Source organism: Equus przewalskii, chromosome 8, assembly GCF_037783145.1.
Source record: "Equus przewalskii isolate Varuska chromosome 8, EquPr2, whole genome shotgun sequence".
In the NCBI taxonomy this organism is placed as follows: Eukaryota; Metazoa; Chordata; class Mammalia; order Perissodactyla; family Equidae; genus Equus; species Equus przewalskii.
This window is the reverse complement of record NC_091838.1, coordinates 40,900,217-40,918,565: the sequence shown is the minus strand read 5'-3', so window position 1 is coordinate 40,918,565 and position 18,349 is coordinate 40,900,217. Positions and strand designations below refer to the sequence as shown.

At 39.8% G+C, this 18,349-nt stretch overlaps 1 protein-coding gene across 6 annotated transcripts; it reads left to right on the top strand.

The window, feature by feature from the left end:
* Positions 1-8,607: 8,607 nt before the first annotated feature.
* Positions 8,608-16,376, top strand: RBM12B (RNA binding motif protein 12B). 6 transcript variants are annotated; one of them, XM_070630649.1, is made up of 4 exons: positions 8,640-8,846; positions 9,035-9,100; positions 12,175-12,223; positions 12,799-16,376. In XM_070630649.1, exon 4 carries the CDS (start codon positions 12,827-12,829, stop codon positions 15,755-15,757), a length of 2,931 nt encoding a protein of 976 aa, XP_070486750.1. In that variant the 5' UTR covers positions 8,640-8,846; positions 9,035-9,100; positions 12,175-12,223; positions 12,799-12,826; the 3' UTR covers positions 15,758-16,376. The 6 variants fall into 6 exon arrangements, with proteins under 6 accessions (XP_008533124.1, XP_070486750.1, XP_008533125.1 ...); XM_008534902.2 differs by lacking the exon at positions 9,035-9,100 and having other exon boundaries at positions 8,608-8,846; XM_008534903.2 differs by lacking the exon at positions 9,035-9,100 and having other exon boundaries at positions 8,713-8,895.
* Positions 16,377-18,349: the final 1,973 nt, after the last annotated feature.

Below are 18,349 nucleotides of genomic sequence, written 5' to 3'. Positions count from 1 at the left end.
GTTAGCACATTTACTAGGTGCAGGTTCTCCTCCAAGTGCTTTTCTTTTTTTAAAGATTGGCACCTGAGCGAACATCTGTTGCCAATCTTTTTCTTCTTCTTCTTCCCACATCCCCCCAGTACGTAGTTGTATATTGTAGTTGTAAGTCCTTCTAGTTGTGCTATGTGGCATGCTGCCTCAGCATGGCTTGGTCAGCAGTGCTAGGTCTGCACCCAGGATCCGAATCAGTGAAACCCTGGGCTGCCAAAGCAGAGTGCGTGAACTTAACCACTCGGCCATGGGGCTGGCCCCATCTTCCAAGTGCTTTTAATCCTCATCATAGCCCTTTGAAGTAGATTATGTTATCCTCAATTTATAGATGAGGAAATTTAGGCAGAGAGAGAGCCAATAAGAACTGGTATTAGGATCCAGGCAACTATGTTTTTTTTTTTCAAGGAAAATATTTTTATTCTTTTTTATTGAGTATAATTGACATATAACATTATATTAGTTTCAAGTGTACAATATAATGACACCATATTTATATATATTGCAAAATGATCACCAACCATAAGTTTAGTTAACATCTGTCATGATACAGTTACAAAATGTTTTTCTTGTGGTGAGACTTTTAAGATCTACTCTCTTAGCGACTTTCAAATATGCAATACAGTATTATTAACTATAGTCACCATGCTGTGCATTACATCCCCATGAGTTATTTATTTGGGGACTGGATGTTTGTACCTTTTGACCCCTTCACCTGTCCCCTGCCTACTCCTGCCAGAGGAGGATGTTGAGCATCTTTTCACGTACCTGCTGGCTATCTGTATGTCTTCTTTGGAAAAATGTCTGTTCAGATCTTCTGCCCATTTCTCAATCAGATTGTTTGTTTTTTTGCTATTGAGTTGTGTGAGTTGTTTGTATATTTTGGATATTAACCCCTTGTCAGATATATGATTTGCAAATATTTTCTCCCATTCAGTAGGTTGCCTTTTCACTTTGTTGATGGTTTCCTTTGCTGTGCATAAGCTTTTTAGTTTGATGTAGTTCCACTTGTTTGTTTTTGCTTTTGTTGCTTCAGGCATCTATGTTCCTAACCACTGTGTTATGCGGTCTCTCCTCAAGGGAGTAAATCAAGAATGAAGAGAATATACAATATTAACCTGGAAGAGGGAAAGGGAGTGATATTAAAGAGTGATCTCAAGTTTAGTGGATTGCATATCCTCTTTCTTGCTTTACTTCCTTATTTGGGTAGAGCACATTACTTCAGCAGCTGCCTGAGAAATGGTGCATAAGATGTAAACTTTTGAGACTTTGCATATCTGAAAGTCTTCCCTCACTCTTACTTATGGAATTCTAGTTTGGAAATAATTTCCCCTCATAATTTTGAAGGCACTGCTCCTTTTTCTTTAGGTTTCTAACATTGCTGTTGAAAAATCTGCTGGCATTTTGATTCTTAATCTTTCAATGTGCGATTTGTTTTTCATTCTATGAAGTCTTTAGGATGTCCCTCTGTTCTCATCTTTCTTTCTTTTTCTTTTCTTTTTGAAGATTGGCCCTAAGCTAACATCTGTTGCCAATGTTCCTCTTTTTTTTCCTCCCCAAAGTCTGCTACCTAGTTGTATATCCTAGTTGTAGGTCATTCTAGTTCTTCTATGTGGGATGCCATCTCAGCATGGCTTGATGAGCGGTGCATAGGTCCCCACCCAAGATCTGAACTGGCAAACCCCAGGCCGCTGAAGTGGAGCATGTGAACTTAACCATTTGGCCATGGAGCCAGCCCCTGTCCTCATTTTTCTTAATTTTACAGTTTTATATGTTTGGGGGTGTTTCATTATCTTCTTTTGTGTTGACTACTTGTTGGACCTTAATTATTCCTTTGAAGATCTCCTCTCCTGCTTTGGTATTTTTTCTGGATACCCTATTTTTCAGCTATTAGAACTTCTAGACTTTTCCTCTAATTTTCTTATATTATCTTTTCCATTTTCCCTTTTATTTTGTTTTGCTCTACTTTCTCGAAGATTTTCTAAGCTTTCCTTGTCAAACCTCCCCTTGAACTTTTCATTTCCACTGTTATTATTTCAATTTCTAGAAGCTCTTTTTTGTTTTTGGACTATATCTTATTTAACATCCTAGTATTCTTTTATGGGTGCAATATTTTACCTCTTTGAGGACATTACTGATAGTGTTTTAAAGTTTTCTTTTACCTGCATAATCTCTGTTTCTTCAAAGTTATGTTTTGTATCAGAGGATTTCCTCATAAATCTGATGACCCTTTGCTATCCATGTATATGTATATTATACCTATGTAAAATATGCATATTAGAGTGGAGCACACTGAAAAGTTAGTTGGAAACTCTGCAAGGGTAGGTGGGGTTTTTACTGGGCTACAATGTGTAAGGTGATTTGCCTGGGCTGTTTCATAGGGCATTCCCCCATGTCAGAATTTTTTATTTTTTTCTCCCCTTTTATACTGATCAAATTCCCCAGGAACAATCTTATCCTTGTAGTATTTAAGCCTGGCTTCCAGGTTTAGCAGAGAACGAGGGTGTGAGTTTCATCATACAGTTTCATCATTCACATAATGCCCTTCTTTTATATATAGAACTGCTGATCTCATCTGTACCTGTTGTCCTCTAGTCATACTCTCTCCAGATAATAAGCCTTCAATCTTCCTCTATAGTGGGGGAGAGATAGGTTTCTTGGTACTGGAAGGAAACAGTCTTTTTTTTTTTCTTCCTGAGGAAGATTAGTCCTAAGCTAACATCTGTTGCCAGTCTTCCTCCTTTTTTGCCTCAGGAAGATTAGCCCTGAGCTAACATATGTGCCAATCTTCCTCGACTTTATATGTGGGTTGCTGCCACAGCATGGCTGACAAGTGATGTAGGTCTGCACCAGGGATCCAAATCTGTGAACCTGGGCTGCAAAAGTGGAGTGTGCTGAACTTAACCACTAAGCCATGGGGCTGGCCCCAGGAGGGCGTCTTAAGTGCATGTCTTTAGTGCTTTATAAATTGATATTCAACCAACTCTGTTTTCACCTCCTTCCCCAACAGAAGATATTGAGGCCACCTAAGCCTTCGAGGACTTATTTGGTGCATATCAGGTTGCTTCTTAGCTTTTCCCACTGTCAATTTAGGATCCAGCCCTCTTGGATTCACAAAAGAAATGATCACCTATCCATCTGCTTCCTGCTTGCAAAGTTTTATTGTTGTTGCCTACTACCCTATTATCTTCATTCTTGTCAGTTTTTGCTTCTTTTTAAAGTTCCTTTTCTGTTATCTTATTAGGATTTCTGGAAGAAGTGGACATAAATACCTGTGTTCAAACTGTCACCTTAAACTGGAAGTCAAAATAACCTGTTCACTTGTCTTCATACACATACTTTTGCCACCCTCTAATCCATTCTCCACACCTCAGCTGGAGTAATCTTTTGAAATGCAAGTCTAATATGTCACCTCTCTGCTTAAAATAGTTCATTGGTTTGACAGTGGAAAGTTCCAGGTCTTTAACATGAACTGTAACCCCCAGCAGGGTCTGACTTCTTCCTGCAGCCTCTCATTGTCCTGTGCACTCTGCCCACACTGGTCTTCTTTCAGTTCTCTGAATGGTCCTAAGCCTGTGCACTTCTCTGCCTGGACCACCTGCCCTTCCTCCCCCTTCTCAGCAATTTCTCTTTACCTTGTTAGCTCCTCCTTCCTTCCAGTTCATCCATCACTTCTTTAGGGAACTCCCCCAGCCTTTCGTGTCCAGGCCAGGCCCTCCTATGAAATATTCTCACAGGACCATGTATTTCCCTTTGTCTTATCCCTGTTGTAAATTTACATTTAGTTGAATAATTCTTTCAGTAGTTTTTCTCTCCTTTTCTGGAATTCAAGCTTCATGAGGTCAAGGATTATGTCCATTTTTGTTCACCGTTGTCTCCTTTGCACCTGAGTCATGCATAATACATTGTAAGCATTTAATACATGTTTGTTGCAATGGAAAAGAATAAATCCAAACCTGCTTCATTCCTTCATTCTCTAATTTAGTGTCATCTTCCAAACTCTAAGGGGAGCTCAATGCTGTCTCCCCTCATTTCATCCCTGGGAAGGGGACAGAGGACAATGTGAGTTAAGCCTGGACCAGAGGCCTCTGGCCATAGTCCTAAGGGACAGAATTTTTGTGTGTCCACATGGCAAGGTGTCAAGCAGACACCATGTCTGCAGTACCATGCACCAGTTACCAATTCCAGAGGAGGACTCCAAACACTTCTGCGTATTGCATCTTGGTATCAGAGTCACCAAGAAAAAATGCAGTCAAGCATTGGATGGGACAATGCTTTACTTACAAAGAGAAGAGACAGAGCAGGATCAGCTTCAATAGTGGATGTCAGTCCCCCGTGCTCAGTGGGTCTCTCCTGGCTGCTGACACAAGGCAATTGGCATATGTGCCACACCTCTCTCATGTTGCAGTGGAAAGAACCCTGTCCCCTCTCCTCAGGGGACAAATATAACAGTGGGGTTGGCCAAGTGCCATATGAGGCACGTGCTTTAAACAGAGACAAAAGAGTACTCACTGAGCCTGAAACAAGAAAAGATATTCTCACACATGGTGATAAACCAGGCACAGTCTGTGTGGGCCCTTTAACTCCAGGTAAGGAAGCATTCCAGACCCAAAGCCCATTCTTATGCAGCTGAGTGGGGGCTGAAAGACTGCTTGTATGAGACTGACTTTTCCAACACAAGGTCTTCTGGATTCTCTTTTTTTGTTTTTCTCCTTATATTCTCTCTTTGGAATTTCTCTTTAGATTCTTAGGTTTTCCTCTTGCTTCTTCCTTTTGCTTAATGTACCTGGTGCTGGATGGAACCCAGGGAAAGGAAGCCTATGCAGCGGGAGACATTCTGTCTCACATGTGGTCCTGGCTCTTCACTAGAAATGGGTTCTACACTGAGATTTAGGGGCCAAAACTTCATCAGTAAAACACAAGATTTTATCCACTACCCTTTCTGCATGCCTCCTTTGTTAACCTATAGCATCAATAGAATGTTCAGGATCTCAGTCTCCTCCATTTTTCCACCATAGGGACAGGACTCCCCCATTTATCTCAGGCAAGCAGTTATCCAAGTTGGAAAGCTGGGGGTCCTGTTCCATTCACATTTACCACACATCATTCAGTTGTTGACTCTGTTAAATCTCTTGAATCTGACTTCTGTCACACACAACTAAACAACCTCTTTTATTTAATCAGCAGTGTTCAAACCCAGCCCTGGTGGTCTAGTGGTTAAGATTCAGTGCTCTCACTGCTGCAGCCCCAGGTTCGTTTTTTGGTTAGAGAACCACACCACCTGTCTGTCAGTTGTATGGTCATACTGTTGTGGCTGCATGTTGCTGTGATACTGAAAGCTATGCCGCTGGTATTTCAAATACCGGCAGGGTCACCCATGGTGCACTGGTTTCAGTGGAGCTTCCAGACTAAGACAGACTAGGAACAAGGACCTGGTCACCCACTTCCAAAAAAAATTGACTATGAAAACCCTATGAATAGCAGGGGAGGATTGTCTGATATAGTGCCGGAAGGTGAGAGGATGGTGCAAAAAGACCCAGCAGGGTTCCGCTCTGCTGTACATGGGGTTGCTAGGAGTCAGAATTGACTCCACAGCGCTAACAACAGTGTCCAAAAAGTGTTCCAGTGATCCCTAGGGGTTTTGTAGATGTGCCTCTGAGGACCACTGTAGGGGACAAAAGGGAAAGGAGCATGCAGGCCACCAAGCAACATGTAAGATTTCATGTTATATGTCTTTCTTGGTGCTTTACTATGTGCTCTTGATGTTCATTTTATCTGCATAACAACCCTACTGTTATGTTTATTTGATAGATGAAGAAATTGAGGCACAGAGAGGTTCAGCAAGTAAAGTGATACAGCTAGCAAGTGGCAGAGTTAGGCTTGGAACTATGATATTCTGATTTCTGAGCTAGCCTTCTTGATTTCTAAGTTATGCTTGATTTCTGAGTTGTTGTGTGTTAGGGACTGTGCTAAGTGCTTTACAAGCATTATTTCACTTAGTCCTCATAATGGCCCTGTATGGTGGGTCCTATCTTCATTCTTCAAATGGAGAAGTCTAAGGATAAGGAATTTGTCCACAGTCATGAAGTGGCAGGGGTGGGATTTACATTTGGATCTGCCTGATCCAAGAGCCCACGGTCTTAATCCCTATGCTCTAGACGTCCTCCTGTGTGTGGGATGACCGGCTGCATGTGTGCACTGTCTCTTCTGCTATAGTGTGAACTTCTTGAGGAGACTGTGAGTTCTTCACCTTTGTCTTGCAGCAGCCTTCTCAAAGTGCTTGACACACACTCCATGCTCAATAAATACCAGCTGAATTGAATGGAAGTCAAGGTGTGCAAGAGGTTCTGGGAGTTAAGAAGGCTGAGGAACTCTGAGACCAAGTGACGAAAGGCTGTTCTTGTGGATGTTGAGCTAGGAAGGGCAGCTGAAAACTGTCTGATACCAAAATTATTCAGGAGGGTAGGTAGTGCTGTAGTTGTGGTAACACACTTGGGGAGGCTGACTACTTCCCAGGCAGAGTCACAGAATGGCCATGGCTTGGTGTGGTTACCATATTTCATGGTATAGTCTTCTGTTTTGCTGTTCCAGAAACTTAGTCTTTCCTTTGTTCTCCAGAATGGTTAGGTTTTTATGTTGACACTCTAAAGGCTCAAGAAACTATTCAATAACCAGAATACAAAGTAGTTAAGCCCACTTACCTTGACTGGAATTTTCTTTTTTTGATTGTAATGGTATGGTCATCTGAGAAATGCAGAAGGCAGACTAGAAAAGACAGGCCTTCACTATAGTGTCTTGTTTGGAGAAAATCTGCGTGGCTAGAAGGGGATGGTCATTTCAGAACAACAAAGGAGGCTGGCAGTACCTAAGTCTGCCCAAGGGAAGGAGTTTGATCTAAGCACACTTGTTCAGATGAGCCTTATTGCAAGTGCTCATTAAATGATGATAGCTGTTATTTTTGTTAAGATGGGTGAGAATGCTTCCAGGTACCTTTAACTGAGAAACACTTTTTGATCTTAGGTAAATCCCCACGTTCTGTTTCATGCTTAGCGAACAACCCTCTGATCATTTGACTTCATACAGAGAGCGTATACAGCCAGGAAAGTGCTGATCAGCCTAAGTTGATCTCAGGTTCACTTTATTAGTGTTTCTTCCTGTCAATTAATATTCCCACTATTGACATTCTGAAGTATTGCTTCTGTCTGTTTGTTTAAAGAAACTCTGCCTCCGGGGACAGAATCCTCCCACTAAGTAATACAGAGTAGGGTCTTTAGGAAGCAAACTACCAGGGTTCAATTCCTAGCTTGTACTATCTATATAACCTTGGGCAAGCTATGCAATATTTTATGCCTCAGTTTCCCTTATTTGTAAAATAGGAAAAATAATAGTACCTACTTCTAAAAGTAGTTGTAGAATAAAATGACATCATGCACAGAGCCTTGTACATAATAAACTCTCAATAAATGTTAGCTTTTAAGTTCAGTTTCCTGAACTTGCCAGGCCAGGACCAAACTTTGGACTGTGGAGAATAATCAAGGTAAATTCTACCTAGTCAATAAGCCTGGCTCCCTAAGATGACATTCTCTGCTTGTCTATGGATCACCTTGACATTTGAAACAAGGCACTAATACTCAGATATTTACATATATTAACTCATTTAACATTTCTGGCAAACCTAAGAGGTAGGTACTCTTATTATCCCCATTTTACAGAGGAGGAAACTGAGGCATAGAGAGGCTAAGTAATTTGCCTGAGTAAATGGTGGCTCTCACTCCTAGAACCATCTTTTATTCACTTATTAAATTACCTTTTTTTTCCTGACAATCATGTCATTAAATTAAAGAATGGGTATTTTGCAGTGAGAGAAGGGTTGAAAACTCATTTTTTCTCTCATCTGTAACAATGTTTTAAAGATGTAGTTCTACTTTCTTAGTGAGCTTTGCAGCCACCCATAAATGCATCATGTAGTTATAAAACATGGTGGGCTGCTTTGTTATTTGCAAATAACAAAATCAAACAAGGTTGTCCACCAGTTATTACATAGCACGCATCACAGAACATGCTATAATTGTGCTTTTTACTTCCGAATTTTCAAGATTGGTTTATCTGTTCTCATTTTTCGACAAACCAGAAGGTAGGAACAACAAATGTATAAAGGTACTTCTTCATAAAATTATTGTTTACAAAATCGACTAAGTATGCATTTATTAAGCCCCCTGGGTGTTCGCACTGCATCTGACGAACATCTAAGGTAGTAAAAACGAACATTTCTGTGGCCTTTTAGAGTTTACAAAGAGCCTTTCAGAAGATGCTTACAGCACACAGTAACTGCAGCGCTGAAAAGACAAGGAAATCGCTTTTTCCCTGCCTTTGCATCGCTTTCCTTAACTCCTGGAAATTACGAACGTTTTGTCTAGTATACTTGGGCAAGCTTCTCATTACCGCAACGGGTTTACTCTTAACTTCGTCGCGGAATCTCTTCTTTCTCTGGTGGAGCCTTTCGGGTTGGCTGGAATCTGAGCATGCGCAGAAGCTCAGCAAACCGAGGGCGGGCTGGCGCGGTGGTGGGCGCCACCTCCCCTTGACAACGGGAAGCGGGTGTGTCAGGGCGCGTGCGCAAACGTGGCCAGGGCGCCGGGGTGGTGGGTTACGCCTGGAGAGCGCATGGGCAGACAAACTGTACGTCCGTTTGTCCGGAGCGGAGGGGAGAGTGGGCGCCATCTTCTAGGCTCACGGAGGGCTCCACCTGTTCAGGGGAGGTTGCTGCGACAAGAAGTGTCCCCCACCCCCGGCGTTGTGTGTCCGAGTCAGCTGCAGTGGTGTGTGTTTACTGCCAAGTGCGAAGCAGTTACCCTTGGGGCGTCGGGGGTGAGGAGGGGCTGGCGACGGGGACGGAAGGACAGGGAAAGGCGGGGCCGGCGGCTGCGCCAGCAGCTAGCGTAGCTTCTGCCGTTAGGGCACTCTCTTTCCTTGCTCTTTCCTTTCTAAACACCGACTCTCCCGTCAGCCTCCATGTGGTGTTTTGTGTGCGCTTCCCAGTCTTCTTGAGTGAAGATCTCGAAGGATTTCATAGGTATATTTTTCTTTGCTATGTCATCGTAGTCAGTGGTGGCAGAAAAGCGCTGAAGGCCCGGCTGGTTAGGCTTGAGAGGGGCCAAAGTGTTTCAGTTAGATTTGAGGGCAGTTCCCCCTCTGACGAATTAGCGTGGAATGTGTGCCCTTGGGACGGCGTAACGGAAAGGCATGGAGGTTGGGCGGTCTAGGTTAATTTGAAGGCTGAATTTGGCTGAAGGTCTGGCGACAGCATCGGATCTCACGTAGCAACTTTGGCCTGGCGCGAAAGAAGGAAGCTCTGAGCCCTGGGAGTGTGGACAAAGGCTTTGGGCTATAGAAGCGCTGCCTTCGGATGATCCCCGTTTGAAAATGATGGATGTGATGGGAAATCCTGTGCCATGTGGATTCGTCTTCGTTTACAGTTCCTGTTGGGGACTATGGCTCTGTCTCGTCATGCCTTTGATTTTTATTTTGACCATCTACGTTTTAAAAGGATGAAAGGCAGATCATCATAAAGAATAATTGTGGACTGGGATAGATCATTTTCTGTAGGGGAAACCCATGCGTTTATAATTTGAATGTGCTTCCTCATAACATTGGGTTTTAAGAAGTAGTCGCAGTGGTATCTCCCTAACCATGTCTAGAAAATGACTTAAAATCAAATGGATCTGAGAGAGTACCTATTCAGGTTTAGCCTCCCTCGTGTTTCCTTCTCAATCTTGTTTAGAAGGTGCACATTTCATATTGTTTAGTGATAATGGTGATCAAGTGGGATGAATCGTTGGATAAAATCAGCAAAATTATTTAAAATGAGCTTATTTATTTCAGCGACTTGCCCTTAAATGTGCTTTTAAGGACCCACTTCCTTTTCATAGGTTAGAAGTTGTAACTGATCACTGTCTTTAAATCAACAGAGTCACGAAAATACTTTTGTTGCCTTGCTAGGTAGAAAAATTTTAAGTGGAGAGTACTTTTCCTGTGTTTTGATTTGTGTGTAGTGTTCTTAGAATTTGTGGGGAATTTACTTAAGGAGATAACATGGGAACCACAGGAAAAGTGCTCATTTTGAGAGCTGTTCTCTCTTGGTGATCTCCTAGGTGTGTTATTGTAATGGGAAAAATGGTACATTAACCTACTCAAGGGCAAAAAAGTTTAAGTATTAGTTATATTTAACTGGCAAATTAGAATAATTTTTTTCTATAGTCTGCTTGAATTGGAATTCATGAGATTTGAACTCATGGAATCACTTAGTTAAAATATTTTTAAGTTAGGGAGGATAAATTACTAGAAATTTTTTGACTTTGACTTATAATTATTCCTTTGAAAGGTCCCTGACTTTTTTGGTAGATATGTTTGTGTTCTCAAGGTAAATCCCTTTTCAATTTTTTAAAAAGTTTAGGAGGGACAAAATTATGTGTATCTTACACTGCTTTCTAAAATATTTTAAAAGTAGAAAAGGAACTAAGTCGATTTGCGTAGGAAGGAGTCTTGGAACTGTAGTGTGGACAGCGAGTCCAGAAGTCATTTCTAGTTTTTGGTAAAATGTTGGTGTGGATATTGGTTTGTGGAAGAAACTAAGCTTATACTCTTTTTTTTTTTTGGTACCATACAGATTTTTTTTTTAATTTTCTCTTTTTAGAGCAGTTTTTTCGGTTCAGAGCAATATTGAACAGAAGTTAGAGAGATTTGCCATATGCCCTCTGCCCTGACACATGTGCTGTGCAGATATGTTAATAGTAAACTTCATTAATATTTTTAATACCAATTTGGCATTGATAATTGAGATGTAGACTCTTCCAAATAATTTCTCACCGTTTAGCTTGTAGTTTAGGACGTTTACGGACCCTTTTTAAAGGAAAATAAACCTTGCATACCTAAAGAATATGTTTGCAGACCCCACTTGTGGAAGAGTGGTACTTAAGTGTAAGTACTAAATGAAAGCAACATTTATTTGCACACTAAAAACATACATTTACAATTATTAACTTAGCAAGTGTTAAAAACTTATTTACTAAGACTACGTTATATATTGTTAGTTTGGGTATCTCTGAAAGTATTAGATGTAAATTTCCTTAAAAAAATACTAAGTTGAGGTTTTTTTCAGTAGTTAACTCTGATAATCCCCAAACATTCCAAATTAATCTATTTTTACTATTCTACTTTGTATTTGGATTTCTTCTGTAGAATGCAGGACAGTTTTTTGAAATGGAAAAAACTTATTAGTATAATAAGATTCTTTACTTATTTGAACATTTCTAATTGGCTTCAGATGAATTTTAATAGTAATTGTTTTAGGAGTTTACGATAAGCAGTAGTAGAGATTTTTATTTTTAGGGATGTTTTAGTATTTGCCTTAATTATATTGGAGTCAGGAAGTTTGGTTCTGTGGAAGCATGAACCGTATATATAGAACTTATCATCACCATTGATTTAGGTTTAAAAATTGATTTTTGAATTTGAAACATTATTACTGTGTTCAGTTATTGTATCGTTTTGAATGGTTGCCTTATTAATTTGATTTGATCTTACATTTTGAAAGGGAGGAGAATTGCAAGAGTTGGACATAGTAATGAGCTAGGTGTTTGGTCTTTTCATGAGCGGAAGTGATAGAAAGTTTTTTGGGAATTTTTGATGTTTTTAAATTGTTATTTTACTTGTAGAACAGTTATCTTTTTTAAAAAAATGGATGTAAAATTTATATACAGTGAAATGCACAGAACTTAAGAATAGAATTCATTTAGCCTTGATAAATTTATACATTCACTTAACCAATACTCCAATCAAAATATCTAGCTTTTCCATCACCCCTTTCCTCTTGCCACTTCCAATCAAGGGCAATGGTTTAATTTTCAGAAGGTTTTTTGTTTTTTAATTAATTTGCAGATGTCTGCTTGGAATTTGTGCCTCCTTTTTGCTGAGGGATGATTAATTTTCCTTTGGAACAAAGAAGACCATTTTGTAATGCCCATAGTTGTGGTTCCTTATGTTGCTTCACTTTTAGTAGGTACTTCTGAAGTGAATATCCTAATCTGGCGTTGTTTAAGATCAATTACAGGGTCCAAGGATTAATTATATTTCATTTTCTTTCCACAGTTAAGTTGCTTTTACAGAATTAACAGGTCTTCAAGAAATTTTTAAAAAGGTAAGATATCCAGAGCTTAAGGCTTTTCACAGAGGCTTGACAAAAAAATGTAAAATAGAATAGTACATCTAGGTACACGTGGCTTCTGTACTTTATGTCTGACTAGTGATGCACTAGGGGTAGGCGATTTATTATCATGAACAGAAGTTATATACTGACCATAGATGGCTTTTCTTAATATGTACAATTCATCGTGGTTGGTAAAATTCTTTAATACACAAAGCTCTCTCCCATGTTTCACTAGAAGATATGTTTCTAAGTGAGTCTGAAAATAGTTTGGTCTTGTTGTGAAGCAGCACTTGGCAGACTTACAAAGATTTGATATTTTTGATGCTCATACTGTATAGGATAGGTGATATGAAATGTTTCTTCGAAGTAGTTGGTTTATTTGTATGTTTAGGTGGGAGAAAGTTTACTCATTTTTTTTTTAAGAATTAGAATATTTTTGTGAACTCGTATCTTGTTTTCATTTATAAATGTGGAAGAAGGTAGGAACCATATAATTATTAAGCTTAGTTTGGGATAAGGTACTTAAAAAATAAGACTTGCTATTATGTGTACCTTTTTGTCTGCAGGTCATTATTGCTGTGGTTTGAGCTCAGCATGGCTGTAGTCATCCGTTTACTGGGGCTTCCTTTTATTGCGGGGCCTGTGGATATTCGTCACTTCTTCACGGGATTGACTATTCCTGATGGAGGAGTGCATATAATTGGAGGGGAAATTGGGGAGGCTTTTATTATTTTTGCAACAGATGAAGATGCAAGACGTGCCATAAGTCGTTCAGGAGGGTTTATCAAGGATTCATCTGTAGAGCTCTTTCTTAGTAGTAAGGCAGAAATGCAGAAGACTATAGAAATGAAAAGAACTGATCGCATAGGAAGAGAGCGACCAGGATCTGGGGCATCAGGGGTTGGCAGCTTCTCTGATTTTGTTGAGGCTATTAAAGAAGAAGCAAGTAATTCTGGATATGGCTCTCCGATTAATCAAGGTGCTGGGTTTCATACTAATGGTACAGGACATGGTGATTTAAGGCCAAGAAAGACACGACCGTTGAAGGCCGAGAATCCTTACTTGTTTCTACGAGGTTTGCCTTACTTAGTAAATGAAGATGACGTACGTGTCTTTTTCTCTGGTTTGTGTGTGGATGGAGTAATTTTCTTAAAACATCATGATGGCCGAAATAATGGTGATGCCATAGTAAAATTTGCTTCATGTATTGATGCTTCAGGAGGTCTTAAATGTCATAGAAGTTTTATGGGTTCAAGATTTATAGAAGTAATGCAAGGCTCAGAACAACAGTGGATTGAGTTTGGTGGTAAAGCAGTTAAGGAGAGTGACGTTCCTATGAGAACTGAAAAACATTCTCCACCAAGAGGAATTAATGATAGACATTTTCGAAAACGATCTCATTCAAAATCTCCCAGAAGAACACGTTCTCGTTCCCCTCTTGGATTTTATGTTCACTTAAAAAATCTGTCTCTAAGTATTAACAAAAGAGATTTAAGAAATTTCTTTAGAGATACTGATCTGACTAATGAACAGATTAGGTTTTTATATAAAGATGAAAGAAGAACAAGATATGCCTTTGTGATGTTCAAGACTCTGAAAGACTATAACACTGCTCTGGGTTTACATAAGACTGTTTTACAGTATCGTCCAGTTCATATTGATCCAGTTTCTAGAAAACAAATGCTGAAGTTCATTGAATGTTATGAAAAGAAAAGACCAGTGTCAATAGAGAAAGACAGACTTGGACATGTTTCACAAAAATACTCTCAAGGAGGCTATTCTGGCCAGAAACTGTGCATATATATAAGAAATTTTCCATTTGATGTTACAAAAGTTGAAGTGCAAAAGTTCTTTGCAGACTTTTCTCTTGCTGAGGATGACATTTACTTGCTTTATGATGACAAAGGAGTTGGTCTGGGAGAAGCATTGGTGAAATTCAAATCAGAAGAACAGGCCATGAAAGCTGAACGTTTGAACCGACGAAGATTCTTGGGGACAGAGGTATTGTTAAGACTTATATCTGAGGCACAAATGCAGGAGTTTGGTGTAAATTTTTCCTTGATGTCCAGTGAGAGAATGCAAGACCATTCACAGTCATGTGAGAGAGATGATCATTCCCATTCATTTGATTCAAATGATCCACCAGTATACTTAGTTGGCCCTTCTGAAAACTTCAGGCATCAGGAAGAGGACTTGAGGCAACTGGACAATTTCAGACATCCCCAGGGGGATTTCCGACAGCCTGATAGGCACCCTCCAGAAGACTTTAGGCATTCCCCAGAGGACTTCAGGTGCTCCCCGGAAGACTTCAGGCGCCCTCGCGAGGAGCACTTCAGGCAGCCTCCTGAGGAGGACTTCAGGTGCCCTTGGGAGGAGGACTTCAGATACCCTCAGGAGGAGGACTTGAGGCACCCTAGGGAGGAGGACTGGAGGCGGCCACCTGAGGAGGATTTCAGGCGGCCTCCCAAGGAGGACTTCAGGCGACTCCCTGAGGAGGACTGGAGGCGGCCCCCAGAGGGAGACTTCAGGCAACTACCTGAGGATTGGAGGCGGCCTCCTGAGGGGGACTTCAGGCGGCTTCCCCCAGGGGAATGGAGGAGACCACCTGAGGAGGATTTCAGGTGGCCCCCTGAAGAGGATTTCAGGCGACTTCCAGAGGAAGACTTCAGGCGACCTCCTGAGGAAGACTTCAGGTATTCTCCTGAGGAGGATTTCAGGCGTTCTCCTGAGGAGGACTTCAGGCGGCCACCCCAGGAACACCTCAGGCGGCCACCCCCAGAATACCTCAAGCGGCCACCGCAGGAGCACTTCCGGCGGCCACCACAGGAGCACTTCCGGCGGCCATCCCAGGAGCACTTCAGGCGGCCACCTCAGGAGCATTTCAGGCGGCCACCCCAGGAGCACTTCAGGCGTCCCCGAGAGGAAGATTTCAGGCACCTACCGAATGAAGATTTCAGGGGCCCTCCCGATGAAGACTTTAGACACCCTCCTGATGAGGACTTCAGGAGCCCCCCGGAGGAAGATTTTAGGTGTCCTGATGAGGACTTCAGGCGGCTCCCAGAGGAAGACTTCAGGGAAGGTCCAGAGGAGGACCCTAGACTTCCTGACAATTTTAGACCTCCTGGTGACGATTTTAGGAGCCCACCTGATCATTTTAGAAGTCATCGCCCTTTTGTGAATTTTGGTCGCCCAGAGGGTGGCAAGTTTGATTTTGCAAAGCGTAATATGGGAAGTTTTCCTGAGGGGAGGTTTATGCCTGATCCAAAATTAAATTGTAGTTCAGGTAGAGTAACGCCTATTAAGATAATGAATCTTCCATTTAAAGCTAATGTTAATGAGATTCTAGACTTTTTCCATGGTTATAGAATCATTCCTGATTCAGTTTCAATACAGTATAATGAGCAAGGATTACCTACAGGGGAAGCCATTGTTGCTATGATAAACTATAATGAAGCTGTGGCTGCTATTAAAGACCTAAATGATAGGCCAGTTGGTCCACGCAAAGTTAAGTTAATTTTGCTCTAAAGAGCATTTCTAAATTCAGAGTTACCTCCCCACAGTATTGATGCAGCAAATGCAGTTATGGTTTTTTTAAAGTGTTTATTTTTAATTATCTAGTGAAAAATATTTTAATTTTGACCTGTGAATAGAACAAATGTAAATAGAGTGTGAATCTGGTTTTCTTTTGCTTGCAAATTGCCGTTCACTTTTTCTAATTTAAAATTATATATGCCTTTTTTTTTTGGGACAGTGGGAGAACTAATTCCCTGAGTGCATTAATTTTTGTTGCTGTCCTGGGTAAACCTCAAGACTTGTATAAAGTAGAGCTGTATTTGGGGAAGATAAATTTTATATTCACTTTTGTTCCCATTCTGTAGTCTACATCTTCTACTCACACTGTATAAGGAAATGGTCAGTGACTGATTGTTCAGGTTTAGCATTTTCATTGCTAACTGCCTGCAAAATTAATGCCCTCTTCTTTGTCTGAGATATTACTGTGTTAAGCCTCCCATTAATAATAAATAGTTCAAAATGGACAGACTGTGAACTTGAAGTTTACGCATGTAAAAACCTTAGGGGATTCTTAAGTTTCCATGTGCATAACTTTGGAAAGTTTTATAAAAATAAAAAAATTGCAACTGAATAGACCAACTAATTAACTTTATTTGTATTTGTATAAAAAGAAAAAAGTTTCTTTTGGGAAGGTTTTCAATAGCTACATTAAGCAATATTTCTGATAGGAGGACCAAACATTCTATAATAGTGTAGAGTGCTATGTGTAGTTTTATGGTTTCTTCAACATTTCATCAACAAAACTGATGAGATTAACTCAAAATACGTAAAAGACAAAAAATAAGAAAGTAATTATAGGTACGAGAAGACTTTCAGGCTTATGCTGGGAAGAATCTGATAAATGGATATAGTTTGTGTTTCTAGGAAGAATTTACTGGTAATTCCTATAACTTGTATTTTTTTTAGGTTCTCATTTTTTAATTTCAAAACTTTGTATAAAAATAAGACTTTTGAGAGACTGAATTTTGACTTCTCTGATAGTCAACCTTTAATGTAGACACTTTGCAAATACTGGATTTGATTTTCTGTACCCATAATAATAACAGCTAACATTTATTGGGCACTTACTATGTGCTGGGCAGTATTAGGTGCTTTACATGCGTAATCTCAATATTCCCCAAGAAGCGTAGAGTGTTCTTTACCTCTGTTTCACAAATAAGATAGTGAAGTTCAGAGTGTTTAAATAACTTGCCTTAAGCCATAGCTAGTAAATCATGGAGCCAATTTCAATGCAGACAGACCAATGACTCCAGTTTATGCTTGTAACACTTTTGCCTACTACCCTTGTTAAATGATATTTTTAATTTTAGACCCTGCTAAAAATATTTTCAAGAGTAAATATTTTCTTACCTCCATTATTGCTTTAAAAATAGCATTAAAAAGATAAAATTTAGTATGTTCATTGTTAAAAATGAAAAGTAACTTAAAATATGTTTCTATATCCAGAGTTTCTCTTAGATACTAATATTATATATTGGCTTCTAATTTAAAATTGTTCATTTTATCAAACATAATTTGACTTTGGTTGGCCTTTTATAGTTTATATAAAGTAAGTTTTTCTCAATTTTATGATTCAGAGACTTCCCACATTGAGCAAAAAAGAAGAAAATTTGAATTTATATACAGTAGTCATTTAATACTAGGATAATGTAGCAGTAGAACACTTTGTCAGTACTTACCCAATTAGTACTATAAATATTTTGGATTAATCTTAAGTGATTTAATGAAGTCCATGAGAAGCCAACTGAAGTTTCTGTGTGTGTGTGTTTTTTTTAATTACAGTGACTATTCTACTTACTAGTAGAACGAATAAGCTGGTAAATTTGGTTCAAAAAGTGCATCAGTATGGCTCTTTAAACTAGTAAACTCATAGCTAGGAGAATGATGAACTGTAATCTCTAAACCAAGCACAATGAACAAAATAGGAAGAAATGATATTTGTAATGCTCAAAGATTATATAGATGGTTCATTTGACAGCCTTCTTGAGGAACGTATGGAAGACTTAACACTTCTCAAATACATATCACTAAAAGCTAAGATGAAGCATAAAGTGAAATATTTAATGTGGAACTGCTTCTCAGACTAGGCTAGGGTGGGATGGTGGTAGTAGATAAAGAGTCCAACGATAGTGAACACACGCTTTGTAGTTTAATTGTAAAATTAATGAATTGACATAAAAAGTAACTTTTACTGCATAATCTATCAGTTTAAGCTTTTTTAAATAAAAAGTTTTTTATAGAAAGCTGGCTTATACTGGTTGAGAGCCATTTTTGTACATCTCTTCTCGACTCTCCCTTCAGTGATATGTTAATAAATTAGCCATGGAAGGAGTATTTTCACCATGGAAATTGGCAAGTCAGGGCATTTTCCACCCGAGGCCAGTTTACCAGCATGCCACCAATTTCAGACACACAGAATAGCATACTAAATCCTCATATAGTCATCACCCAGCTTCAATACCAGTTTTCCTGTTTCCTTTCTCCTACTCCCAGATACATCAGGTACACTAGGGGCATACTGGTTCTCTAGTTTAACACCCAGTG